The sequence below is a fragment of the Lacerta agilis genome, chromosome 8, assembly GCF_009819535.1.
Source record: "Lacerta agilis isolate rLacAgi1 chromosome 8, rLacAgi1.pri, whole genome shotgun sequence".
Lineage (NCBI taxonomy): Eukaryota > Metazoa > Chordata > Lepidosauria > Squamata > Lacertidae > Lacerta > Lacerta agilis.
In genome coordinates this window covers 38949055-38962674 of record NC_046319.1, presented here as the reverse complement: position 1 = coordinate 38962674, position 13620 = coordinate 38949055, and the positions used below count along the sequence as shown (strand labels likewise).

At 49.7% G+C, this 13620-nt stretch overlaps 2 protein-coding genes across 6 annotated transcripts in view; one reads left to right on the top strand and one right to left on the bottom strand.

Annotated features, from left to right (window-relative positions):
• The window catches only part of FANCA (FA complementation group A), a 36444-nt gene extending 35849 nt beyond the window's left edge, over positions 1–595 (top strand). For all 4 annotated transcript variants that reach the window (XM_033157037.1, XM_033157040.1, XM_033157038.1 and 1 more), the window contains exon 43: positions 321–595. In XM_033157037.1, coding sequence (XP_033012928.1) covers positions 321–422 — 102 coding nt within the window. In that variant the 3' untranslated portion in view covers positions 423–595. The remainder of the gene's footprint in view (positions 1–320) is intronic.
• Positions 530–13272, bottom strand: ZNF276 (zinc finger protein 276). 2 transcript variants are annotated; one of them, XM_033157043.1, is made up of 11 exons: positions 12876–13272; positions 9342–9651; positions 8924–8979; positions 7119–7634; positions 6537–6615; positions 5273–5350; positions 4284–4397; positions 4113–4188; positions 3471–3588; positions 2403–2502; positions 530–1321 (listed from the first exon to the last, which is right to left on the bottom strand). In XM_033157043.1, the coding sequence occupies exons 1-11, from the start codon at positions 13081–13083 to the stop codon at positions 1024–1026; spliced, it is 1953 nt and encodes a 650-aa protein (XP_033012934.1). In that variant the 5' UTR covers positions 13084–13272; the 3' UTR covers positions 530–1023. The 2 variants fall into 2 exon arrangements, with proteins under 2 accessions (XP_033012934.1, XP_033012935.1); XM_033157044.1 differs by having other exon boundaries at positions 7119–7631.
• Between the last annotated feature and the right edge of the window lie 348 nt (positions 13273–13620).

The following is a 13620-nucleotide window of genomic DNA, read 5'->3' as shown; positions in this document are numbered from 1 at the left end:
AAGCCCCTGAGTAGGATCCTCTGAGGCTCTTGAGCAGTTCTTTCCTATTCTCCAGTTCTGTGGTTGCTTTCAACCTCGTGTAACTGGCAAAAGAAGTGTAGTGGGTAGGAACCCTAGCTCAGTAGTAGAGCACATGCTTTGCATCCTTGGCAACTCCCAAGAATAGAGCTGAGAACTGTCTTTTCAGAGTGCTGCTGGCTGACCCGGTGGCAGCCTTTCTTTGCAAACTCGACGTCATTGTGCTGTCTGCGGACAGTCTGCCCAAGGATTTAGCTTCAGAGAGGTAGCAACTCTTGACACCAGACTCTTTTCCTTCTTAGTTGATGAGTCTCTGTGAAGACTTGGACCCAGAGATGAAGGCTGCCCTTGTGAACTCCAGTGATGATGGGGATCTGCTTGATGAAGAACTTCTCCTTTTCTGACAGCGGAAGTCCAGGCAGGCAGGCATGGGGCGATTCCCTGCCCACCCGGACAAAATGCACAGACGGGGAAAAGTGGACACGCCTGCAAGGGCTTAATCTGTTCAAAGTATGGTGTAAATAATTTATTACAAGCATGACCATGACTTTGTAACAATTAAAAACCATGTTACAAATATTCTGGTTTGTCTTTCTTTTTCAGATTGGCTTTGGAATTTAATTTAAAACAAGTTGTCTCGGGCTTAAACTGGGCTTTCCATCAGCTTGAGAGCCCCTAAAAATGAGCCTTGTGCCTATGGCCGACACACCTTTATAACAGGTGTGATACCTTTTCTGAGCTCAACCAACCACCACATCAGAGGGAAGGCAGGACAGCCTGCTTCCTTTGGCGAGACGGATATGGCTCTGTAAGACACTGCTACGGTCTTGGACACAAACACACACACAGAGAATAGTCACAGCAATGGAAAGCTTTTCACCAGCAAGCAGAAGCGAGTCCCCACCCCTTTCTGTTTTTTGGAGGATCCGTTAAAATGTACGTTTAAAACTCCCACTCAGTGTTGCTTTATGCAAAGCTGGATCAGGGCTCCCATCCAGGGGTTTTTCAGGTGGGCTCCTGCTGCACACTCGGTTCCAATTTTACAGGATGGTCCTCTGCAGTCTCTGAAGCCTCCGACAGAGCCTCTGGCAAAGCCTCTTGCTCCAGCTCAGCAGCCTTGGCTTTGTCCTGAGTCTGGGTGAGGGGATGCACCATGGACATGTGGACGTTGAGGTTGTGGGCCTTTTCAAAGCGCTTCCCACATTGGTCGCAGGCAAACTCCAGCTCAGTCTCTGCTTTGTGTTTGGTCATGTGGTACTTGAGGGATGCTCGCTGCCTGCACTGGAAGCCACAGATTTCACACCTGCAGGGGGAAAGCAGAAAGCGGACCTCAGACCAGCCACACATTCTCATCCCCATGAAGGAGGGGGAGCAGCAGCACAGCCTCAGCCTTGGAAGAAATATATCAGCTGCTCTCAGACAGGTGAGAGGATGCTTCCAATAACCAAGTGTATTTTATCTAGTAAGAACCCTGAATACCAAGCTGCACTTGAGACCATTGCTGGGGCAGGAAACATACTTCCAGATTTTAGTTTGGATGTCCCGATCAAAAATCCAGGACGCTGGTGGAGCTGTGTCCTCTCTCTCTGTGGGAACGGAATATCCTATAGGAGAAGTGGCAGCTTAGCTCTTGCTAGAGTCTGACACTGCAATCTTGTTCCCCTTATAGAGCCCTCTGTTAGGGACTGGTGCTTTAACAAGACAGACTTGTATGGCATTTTTCTTCATCACTCCAGGTTAGTTCTGAAGTTCAGGTTCTGAAGTTCAGGAGAGGCCAGAGGGCCACCAAAAGAAATCTCAGTGCTGCTCTCCACTATGGCAAAATGATCAGTCACGTGGACAATCGTACCTTGGTTGACAAATGCCTTAGCAGTCAAACTTTTTGGCTCCCGAACACCGCACCACCAGAAGCGGGTGTTCTGGTTTGCGAACGCTCTTTTGAAAGCCAAACGTCTGGCAGGGCTTCCGCGGCTTCCAATTGGCTGCAGGAAGCTCCTGCAGCCAATCGGAAGCCACGCCCTAGAAGTCGAACAAACTTCCAGAACAGATTCCATTTGGCTTCCAAGGTACGACTGTAATTCTGCATCTTTTGAGACACGGTTTTGCAGGAAATGTTTCCCAAACCAGTCCTAGAATCGTCATTTCCCACACTACTGGACGTATGAACCAAAAAACCAATCCCAGGTTCCAAAATCTGTGTGTGTTTGTGTGCCACATCTTCATTTGGAAGTGTCATTATTGGCACATCTGCAAGGGAGATGACCTTTCTTCAACCTCGTTAGTTAGGGCATACTAGTTTTCAAATTCAGCTTTGAGTAATCTTAAGATGGCCCCTGAAGGCAACACAGCTTATCTCTAAAAGGCCATAGGCAAAGTGTGCTTACTGGAGAGGCTTTGCTCCTGAGTGGCGCATCTGGTGAACGGAGAGGTGTTTGCGTTGCTTGAATGTCTGGCCACATTCGTCACAGATATAGTTCCGCACCTCTGCAATGGGAGAAGGGAACAGGGTTGAAAAGTCACAATGACTTGGGTGGCTGTAAAAAAAGGGGTTTGGGAGAATTCATGGAGGAAAAGGCTATCAACAGCGAGTGGAGTATGAACCCCCCCACCCCAGCATCGAGGGCAGTCTACCTCAATACTAGCAGCTGGAGAACATGTGTGAAGAAGTCTGATGCAGGCTTCCCCATGGCACCTGGCTGGGCACTGTGGGAGCTGGGTGAGATGCTCCTCTGGCCTGACACCAGCAGCCCAACCTCTTCGTATGTTACTGGGACTCTCTCCATCACTGACACTCTTGGAAGACTTTGCTTAGGGGTTCATGATTGCATTTTGTGTGAACCTCGTAAAGAGACTTCATTACATTAAGCAGTAAATAAGTAATGAAAAGAATGGTGGCAGAGGAGGGGAATAAGATGGCAATGTTTTCTGCACTTTCCCCCCAAAAGGAACTAGAGCACTTTTCCAATGCCTTCTCTGTGATGATACAGAGGTCTGCACAGTTTGTGGGCAGGTTAACCGCAGATCCATGAATATCATCATTTTTATTTTTTACTTTTCTTAGTTACTTCATACAGAATAGCCTGCAAACAACCTAACTTAACAAAATAAAAAACAGATAAAATTAATTAACAGCCAAATTAAAAACAATAAATTTGCAATTCAAAATTCCTAAAATTTTCTTCCAACAATACAGGAAGGAGGACATTTTTTGTCCTATCCAACTAAAAGATGAGCACCACATTAGAGGCTAACTTAACCACCAGAAGCCTGGGGTAAATAAAAACGTCTTACAATGATGGTGCCAGGTATGTCTCCCTGGGGAGAGCATTCCAGATGGGGGGCCACCACAGAAAAAGCCTGTTCTCCTGTGCAATCTGTGATGCAATTCTGCCCAGGGCATTTCTTTCTCTTCCATGCAAATCCTCCATCATTCTCTCATAGGCGCAACATACCTGTATGAATGAGCTTCACGTGGCGCTGAAGGTACCGGTCAATCATGAACACCTTGTTGCAACCTGGATGTGGGCAGGGCCTTTCTCTGACCTCCTCATGATGCTCTTTGATGTGCTTCTAAATCCAAGAAGAGAGATGGAGGTCTTCACACAGAGCCACCCTTTCACTCCATGCAGGTTTGCGGGCAGTGACAATCTGATCACCTATGGCAGGCTTGGCTAACTGGGGGCCCTCCAGAGGTTTTGGACTACAACTCCATGTGCTGGCTATGGCTGATGTTGATTGTAGTCCAAAACTTCCTAAGGGCAACTGGTTGGCCAAGGCTACTCCACGGCAGCGATCACATGAACAGAATCAGAAAGGAGGACGCTGCATCCATTTCCTCAAACTGGCAGCAAAATCTGGATCAAACACTTTTAAAGTCATAAGCTTTTCTCCTTGTTTTTCTCTTGTAAGCTAGGATTACTCTCTCCCATTAGGCTGGGCTATCAATCATTACAATCTGTTTTTTGACTGGTTAGCTTCCACCCAAAGGAGCCGGGGGGGGGGGCGGCAGAGAGAGAGAGAGAGAGAGAGAGAGAGAGAGAGAGAGACTTTCCCCAGAAAGTAAAGTCCCACCGAGCTAGTAGTTATTGACATACCTTCATGCCATCTGCACCTCTGTACACAGCTGTACAGCCCTGATAAGGACACTTGTAAATGGTGGGCAGCTCTTCCCTTAAAAAAAGCAGAGGAAAGAGTAACTGGTGAGAAGGGTGGACCATTCTCGGGGGTGGGAATCTCACACCTTGGAAGCTTTGGGTATACGATACCTTTCACATTTGATTTTCTTTTTCCAGCCAGGTTTGGGTCCTGGCTTCTTCCTTATTTTGGGCTCTTCAAGCTTCTTTGCTTCTCTGCTTTCAACTTTCCTATTGTTGGATACCCTAACAGAGGAGAAACAGGGAACTGTTGCTGCATGTCAACCGAGGTTATAAAACAGGGGCGAACGACAGGGGCTGCATCTCCCTATTTCTGCCCCCCCTCCCCCCAAGCCTACATGAAATTAGGCCAGTGCAAGGCTCTCAGGCTGGCCACCCATTAATAAACGCAAACATTTGAAAGCCTTACTTAGAGACTAAATTGTTGAAATAAAGGGTAGTATCCACATCAATCATTTCAACAGCACAAGGCTTTGCACAATGGAACATTCCCACCCTCTCCTTCCCCTGCGCTCTCCCCAAATCTGCTTGGAGGGTTGAGGGAGCCACTAAAACAGATTGAAGGGGCTTGTAGGGGTCAGGAGAATATTCCATCGTACAAACCCTTGCACTGACAAGAGCATTTGCATAGCTCTACTTAAAATACAATCCTAAACAAATGGACGCATTTGCGGGGAGGGTGAAAAGAAACCTGCTCACTCCTAAGAGAGAATGTGTGAATGGGAGGGAAATGGATGTGGGCCTTTGCCCACTGAGAGTGGAAGAGGGTGCAAAAGGTGAAATTCCTTCAAGAGAAAGAAGAAGAAGAAGAAGAAGAGTTTGGATTTGATATCCCGCTTTATCATTACCCGAAGGAGTCTCAAAGCGGCTAACATTCTCCTTTCCCTTCCTCCCCCACAACAAACACTCTGTGAGGTGAGTGGGGCTGAGAGACTTCAGAGAAGTGTGACTAGCCCAAGGTCACCCAGCAGCTGCATGTGGAGGAGTGGAGACATGAACCCGGTTCACCAGATTACGAGTCTACCACTCTTAACCACTACACCACACTGGCTACCACTCCTGTATTTTGCCACAGCAAAAGGACAAGAAAAAGCCCTCACCTCTTTTCTGGGTAAGGCTCAAAGTAGTCATCTGAAGACTGCCCTCTCTTGTCGTTCTCGTCGTCACTCAAGGAGTACCTGAGAAATAAACAGGCCCTTTCACTAAAGCAGAAGACAGGCGAAGCCTCATTGGGCCTTTATGCTGACAGGGGGGTGCGGCTCAAGAGAAACTGCTGCAAGGCTGGCTGCCCCAAAGTGAGCTTTCCTCCTTCAAAAAAACAACACACTCCAGACAGTGGCCCAGAACCACTCAATGTAAAGGCTGCTATGCTACAAAAATGCAAGCAGAGAAACTGCCCTACCATGTGGGTTCCTGGGCATCAAATAATTGGAAGCCCAGCCTTTGGAGCCTTTTAAAAAAAGCAAGTGTCCAGCTTTAATCAATTCCATGCTTAAAAGCTGAAGGTGGTGCCTGCAAAAGGTTTCAGACCAAAGTAACGTAGGGATCTGCCTTACACCAAGTCAGACCAACAATCCATCCAGCTTGGTATTATACACTGACTGGCAGCAGCAGCAGCAGCTCTACAGAGTTTTAGGCAGGGGGCATTCCCAGCCCTACCTGGAGGTGCTGAGCATTGAACCTGGGACCTTCTGAATACAAGGCAGAGGCTCTACCACTGAGCTATAGCCTTTCCCCATAAGACCACTTGCTAAGACTCCCCCCAGTTCTCTGTCTAGGCATCTCATCTGCCCACTGGTTGTTGTTGTTTTTTGTTAGCTACATTTCTGTAAATCACTTAGAGGTGCTTCTTTTTTTAAAAAAAACCAAAACAAAACCATCAAGTGGTATACACATTCTATTAAATAAGTAAAATAAATAATAGATAAGATTTCTCCAAGTGACATCCTTTGGAACCACTGCCAAAGGCAGTATGGATTTGTACCTGTCCACATTCTGGCCCATCAGTGAGAATAATACATCTAGTTTCATAAATAAAAAAACCCCAATACTTGGGCATCATTTATAATCTTTGTGAAGAATAAAGGTTATAGATAGAGATAGTAACTGCAACAATTAATTTGAACTAAACTTAAGGAGTTGTTGTTACAGTTAATAATTTTGTATTTTTATTGTTGGACTGCACTGCTTCTAATAAAGGCCACAAAAACCGCCCTTTGTGCTGTCCTGACCCCTCCCTCCAACCCCTAAGCAACCCGTCTCCAGTGACTGGGCCCTCCAGTGAGGAATGAGATCCACTCCCGCCCCACAATCATTGTTCATGCTTGCAAAGGTGACATTTGAATCCCGCTTTTCTTCTCTCACCCCTCAAAAAGGTCACTGAACTCGTCTTTTACCCGCTCATCCGAGGCTGCAGAGGAAACCGGCTTCTCACTCAGTGGCCCTAGAAGACGGAGAAGAATGCGTGTTGCAAAGGGCGCAAAGGAAGGCACAACGGTCGTCAAGGTGGCACAGAGAGTCCTGCGGCACCCGACCCAGTTGAACATAAGAAGAGCCTGTCTGCTGGGTCAGGCCCACCCAGCCCAGCATCCTCTTCTTGCGGTGGTCAACCAAAGGATGTGGGCCTGAGCTCACCTTGGCAAGAGCCTGCTTCACCATGAGAAAACGTGAGTGTCTGGGCACACTGGCTGGAGGGAAAGCCAAGACAACGGGGCGGAAATTTAAAAGCAACAAGAATGCAAAGGGCATGCCCGGTCCCAGGCAGCTGAGCTATAAATCAGAAATGCTGGCACTCAGCCCTGTGAACGCGCTGCTTCCACACAGGCTTGAATAGCTCAAAGCTCAGAAATGTGTATATTGTGCAAAGAAATGTACAACGACCTGTGTGGAGTTGTGACCCGCAATCCCCACGATATCCTGAAGAGACATCCTTGGCATGCCACTTACCTGGACTGCCATTCAGAGGGCAGTCTGTCTGTGGCAGGCTTTCCTCCTGCAAAGGAGCTTCCGAGGCATCTTGGAAGGAAGGCAAGTCCTGGCTCTCCGACACCCAGCTTTCTGTGCTAAGCGCTGGAGGGGGAGTCCCGCTTCTTGCAGGTTGCTGGCTGGCTGCCATATGAGTGGCGCCACGCTGGGGTTCCGGTGGTGCTGCCGCAGCCACCGTACAGTCAGCCCCCACCCCGTTGCCCGTCACGTGCTGCTGCGTCTGCTGCGGGGCAGGACCCTTGTTCAGTTCCCACTTGACGGACAGGGCGTTGTCCACCAGCAAGGTGCTGCAGTCCGAATCTGTGCTCATAACATAATCGTGACCCTCTTCGCAGCCCCACACGGCCTGGATGATCCCGCAGTACTCTGAGGACAAGACGCCTTGCAGGCTCGGAGCAATCTGGCAGCTTTCGGCGTGGTTGTGGGTCCACATCACTAAGCTGTGGAGGCACTGGGGGCTGGATGTGATCAGGTCTGCTGTTGGCAGGGAAAAAGACAGAGGGTAGCAGAGACCAGGCATGCCACTGAAACACCTGCCATGCACCATAAGCCCCAGAATAACTGGCTGGCAGGGATTATAGTGACTGTGCTAAATGGTAACACACTCTCTCTCTCTCTCTCTCTCTCTCTCTCTCTCTCTCTCTCTCTCTCTCTCCCTCGGTTGTTGTATTTTATTTATGGAATTTATAGTCCAACCCTCCTCCTGAACGCTGAACACATTGCTTTCTATTAGGCAGAGTTACCTCTTTAATTACACCACCTTCAGCTCCTTGGAAGAAAGATGGACTAGAAGTGTAATAGATAAACAATAAAGCCATGCTAAATACATGCAGCTTTGCATCTGCTGAAGGCAAAGGATGATGAGCTACTGCTTGGAAGAAGAAAAAAACCACTTGAATATCATCCTGCCTGATACTCGGTTTGCAGAGAGACTGACAGTGGCAAGCAGTTGTGTGGGGCTCCTTGGGCAGAAGAGTTTATTTAGTGTGCTGTGACTTTGTCTCATACACAAATCAGGGGTGTGCACTGCAACACTGATCAAAGATGATGGATCAGAGATCAAGGACAAACTGTCATATTATTATGAAGTATACAGAAAAGATCCAGGTTCCCAACAGATCTTAGAAATACGCTTGCCTACACTTAAAAAAGAAAAACATTATTTACTTTGTTTATTCATATTCCACCCTTCCTCCTGAATGTTGCACACATTGTTTTCGGTTAGTAACTGCAAGATGCAACTGTGTCTATTTTATTTTGTTGGTTTTGTCTTTGTATCTTGGAAATAAAATTCAAGAAAGAGAAAAAGGGTTTGCCTGAACCTGTGATCTGGGAAAAGAAAGCGGGGAGCCCTAGCTAGAATTGCACATGGCTGGCTCATTGGCACTCAAAAGATGAGTTTTCCCTTCCTGTAGCTGATGCCGAGTTATTTTATTTTGGATCGGTGTTCTCCACTGTTTTTATTTTAGATATCTTTGTGCTTTCATACTGATGGTATCCTGCCTTGGGAATTCTCATGAAGGGCTGCTAACAGGTGTTTTAGATAAATAAAAAATACTGCCTTCCCAAGCAGACACTGGAGCTGGCCCTAGAGTGCAGAGACCACACTGGTCCCCACTAGCCATAGGGAAATTGCCAGAGACTGAGCACCACATCAGCTATAAGCATAGGCAAAGTGGAAACTGCCCTTAATCTGTGGAAGCAACAGGGCAGCCACAACAGACATCAAGGATAAAATTCATTGGAGCCAAAACAATCATACTTACCTAGAGAGGGAGCATCTCCTTTTGCAGCAGGAAGAGGAGGTTGGGCAAGGTTGTCCCTGTACACAAAACACATGGCAGAGCAAATCAGAAGCCTTCTAGGGAGGACAGACTCAGGCAGCATGTGCTCTGGTCTCAAAGTGGCAGTTTCACAAACAAAAAATGTGCACAGGCAATTTCCACCTGCTGGAAACTGGACTTTTGGCCTTGCAAATAAGGCCACATACATTACGAACCCACAAAGTATTTCCCTAGCTCTCTGTACCAAGTGCAAGTCATTAGTGGGACATCAGCAGCCTAACAAAGTATTTTGTATACAGCTCACAAATGTTTGCCTGCTTGGGGGCCAACTTTTGGTGGCTACCGAGACAAGCCACAAGCAGCCCAGCCTCCCGCGAGTGGAGAAATCCGCTCAACCTACTTTCCGTGTGGCTTGAGGTGGCCAGTGGGAGACAGGTTCACCTTCTGGATGAAGGCCTTGAGGATGCTGCGGCACTTGTAAAACTGGGCGTGGCACTTCTTGCAGACAAACTGGGGGAGGGCTGGGTCTTGCCGGACAGCCACCCCCACCAGCCGCTGGAAGTCCGTGAAGAAGACCTGGTCCATTCGCCGCTGCTTCTCGGAGCTCTCCCCCACCACAGGGACCTTTCCAAAAGCGTTCCGCAGGCTCCGAGAGGAAAACTTCCCGTGGCAAAGCCGGCAGTAAGCGGTGCTCACACCCCGGCCGAATCCTGCAAGGATTTCAGGAAAGAAAGGAGGTCACTCTGAGACTAGCATTGCCTTTAGAAGCATAATGAAGGTACAAGGCAGGCAGAGTGCCTTCTCAGTAGTGGCGTCCTCCCTGTGGAATGCCCTCCCTTCAGATGGCAAGGAGATAAAGAATTACACAACTTTTAGAAGACATCTGAAGGCAGCCCTGTTTAGGGAAGTTTTTAATGTTTGATATTTTTTTGATGTGCTGTAAGTTGCCCAGAGTGGCTGAGGAAACCCAGCCAGATGGGTGGGGGTATAAATAAAAATATTATTATTATTATTATTATTATTAATCACCACCATGGGTCTACCTACCTCTGTATCATCTACAGTAACTGGCAGCAGATCTCTGGGGTATCGGGCAGGCAGCTTTCCCAGCCTTGCCTGGAGATGCCATTGGGGATTGAACCAGATGCCTTCTGCATGCAAAGCAGGTGTCCTGCCACTGAACTACAGCCCTTAAAAGACTCCTGGGCAGAGCAGGATGTCAGGAGGCAGGACAGAGGAGAAACAAACCCAACCGTTGTGTGAACTAACTCCCAGAACATGTAAGTGGGTGGCCACCAGAGAAACACTATTAAATGGTCCTTGGGAAACACCCAGGAACATCCTTTTGGGACATGGGTGGTGGTGGTGGTGGTTTGAATTTAATGTATTTGTCCTCCGATTCCATCAATCAAACTTTCCCTGATCACAACAGGTAAAAGCGTGGCATTCCGCATCAAATGCATAACTCATGGATGCAAACATAAACTTGATACTGCTTCAGGGAACTGAGCAAGATCTTCAGTTAGTGAGCACGGAAGCAACCTGAGCTAGAGTAAAGCATCAAGCTGAGTGTTGCAACCAAGAAAGGCAGCCCTGGTCATGTTGTCACTGCCCCCCACTCCAGCCCTACTTTCTGGCATCCTTTGGCCTTTTCTCTCTCTTTAGCTCAAAGAGCAGTACTTGCTTTGAACCATCCAGCTCCTGCTTTGCCAAGAACTGCAAGAGAAACAGGAACCAATTTATTTTGTTTTCCTGTTTGCTTTCAAGCAAGTTCTGCTGTCTATGCAGGGACCTGGTTTGCAAACTGCCCACAGCCCCTCTGCAGCACTTCCTGACTTGGAAGAGCCCCAGAGATGATGTCAGCAGGCTTTACTGTGGCACTGGCCAATCAGGCAACTCATTGTCTCAGAGGCACAGCAAGTCTCCTCTTGATCATGGGTGGTGGCCCCAGCTCAGCACCCAGGACCCTTTTTCGTCCAGGATTCCTCCCTCCCCCACGACCAATTCTATGAGAGAGCAGAGCTGAATATTTTTAAGTAGAGAAGGCAGACAAATGAAACTAAGGTGCTAGAAAACATAAAGTATCAGCTTTCTGTTTTGGTGCTGGTCTGCACATTTTCCAGGGTACCAAGCTACCTGTGATTTCTTTTCATCCCTGCAAAAAGGCCCTCCTAGCAGCACAAAGGTTTTGTCCTCAAACCTTCAGCCTGGACTTCCCCAGAACTGTCTCTGCTAAGCTACATTAAAAAAAATCTATTCACTAATCAGCTTTCCTGCATAATAGTAAACACACTATACTTCCAAAGCACATTCAAAACATCTTTCCATGCATTGTAGTTTAAGGGTTGCTGGGAATTGTAACTCTGGGAGGGTAGACAACAGTGCCCAGAATTCCTTCCCTCAATAACAATAAGGAAAAGTAGGGGAGCCTGCAGTCCTCCAGATGTTGCTGGACTACAACTCCCATCATCCCTGACTACAGTACTGGCCATGGTGGCAGCTTGAAACTGCTGGGAACAGGAGTCAAAAGAAAGCTAGACTGTGCCCGGTTAGTGAAGGCAATGGAAAATTTAAACAGGCACATTTACCGGTACCTGATCTGAGGCCAAGAACAAGGGTTACAGATTAACAAGACACAAAACGGCCCAGCATTTCAACAAGTACATCAAGTACTGTACAGGTGTGTTTCTGCTATGGGTATGGAGGTGCAATTGCAACCCACAGCCCACATGTTGGCATATGAACTGGCAGTGAGTCTGGGACTATCTCCATGCCAAATCAGTTCAGCAAATGTGGAACAAGATGGTGCCCACACCTCTGCGGGGGGGGGGGGGGAGAACCAGAGCATGTGGCTACTAGGTAGGGGAAAGCTGATTGATTATCTGGTGTTTGGAGAGCAACACCATCTTTGTCTATCTAGCAGTATCCAATATGTATCGTCTTCCACAGAATTATCAGCAAAAGATAAATAAATAAAAATGCAAGTTCCTGTTCTAAGACTGCAAATTTGTGAGTGAACCCCATACAACTAAATCATGATACAGGGAGGAACAATATATGAAAATAGATGAGCGACCATTCGCTGCTAAGGAATCTGGGAGCTGAAGTCCATCAACCTCTGGAGGAAGGCCAGAGGTTTGTGTCAAGTCCTCTTCCTGGTTCATCCACCTGGCACCTCTCCATGCCTCTGATGGGCACTGATGGCTTCAAAGTGGGAAGCCAGAGCCTCTGTCACCCCTGCTAGGTACTTGTCAGCTCAATGGTCAGGGCCTGCCCCACTGCACGGACAGCCTGATTTAAGGAGGCCCAGCTCAGCCAGCTGCCCCAGAGCCCTCTACATCTCGGCAGTTGCACGATGGTCGCGACTACAGCTACCGGGGATGGTAAAAAGTTTTGGGTGCGCCTTGAGGGTGGGAGAGCATTTAGCCTAGGTTGTGCATGGAAGCCCTACAAGAAACCCACGTGACTGGACTCCAAAGCTGCCCACTGGAGAGCTCCGGGTGGCAAAAGGCCCGGGCTCCTGCAGTTAGCATTTCAAACGTGACCGATTGGGAGAGGAGAGCGTTGGTTGTTCACGCGCTCGCGCCTGCCTGCCTAGCGCACATCAGCGAGGGATGTGCTGACCCAATGATCAGGAAAAGGCATTCTGCACGCGCTCTGTTGACTGCTTTTCACATCTTAAGGCCCAGCCCCGGCACTGGAAGCAGGGCCAGCCTAGCCCAGCGCAGCTCCACCGCCACCCGCTGGCCAGCCTAGCCCCGGTGCCAAGGCGCCTCCCGAGAGCGCGCTTCGTCCGATCCCTGCCCTGCGTACTTCCCGCGGGGAAGCGCGGCTTCCTTCCGAGCGCGCACGCGGAAGATCGGGCCACCCGCCGCCGCCCGCCGGGTCCCCAAAAGAGCGCACTGCCGGGGTGCCCCTGTCCGCCTGCGCTCACCCGCTGCCGCCGCCTCCGAGGCTGGCGAGGCCCACTGCTCGGGCTCCGGCTCGGGCTGCTGTTCCTGCTCCCGGGAGGTGGCGGTGGGGCGCCCCCGGCGGGCCCGGACACTCTTGGACTCGGCTGGTGGTGATGGTGGCGGCGGTTCTGGAGCTCCCCTGGCCGCCGCGCCCGCGGGTAAGAATCGGCCGCGCCGATCCCGCTTCATGGCCGTGCAGAGCCCGCCCCGGCCCCCGCTCGGCAGGCTCTGGCTGCGGCTCCGGCAGCGCCTTGGCTCGGCTCCGGCCCGCAGCGCCCCTGGCGGACGGAGGAGCCTGCCCGGGTAGGAGCTCCGCCCGGCGAGGGGTTCCCGCTCGCCTGCCAGCGGGTGGTGGACCTGCTGCGAGAGCAGCCTCTTCTCGCCCGGAGCGGGTCTGCTGCGGATCTAGAGACGGGCTGAAAGCCGCTTAGCCGGAGCCGCACCGACTCCGCTGCCCTTCGACGGATGCGCCCGCAGGGTAGGAAGGGCGGCGGTGCGCCTGGAGAAAGACTGCTGGCAGGGGCGAGCACCGGAAGAGTTTTGCCTTGTAAGGCAAAAGGCTGTTTGGCAACAGGGCAAATAACGAGCGCCAACATGAATAAAATATTGGGGTTGGGGCAGGTAGGTCCCACCCCGCACAATTGATCACAAGACATGGCACGCACACACAATTTGAATAGCAGTGCCCATCAACTTTGGGAGACCCCAGTTGGCTCCTGCGATGGG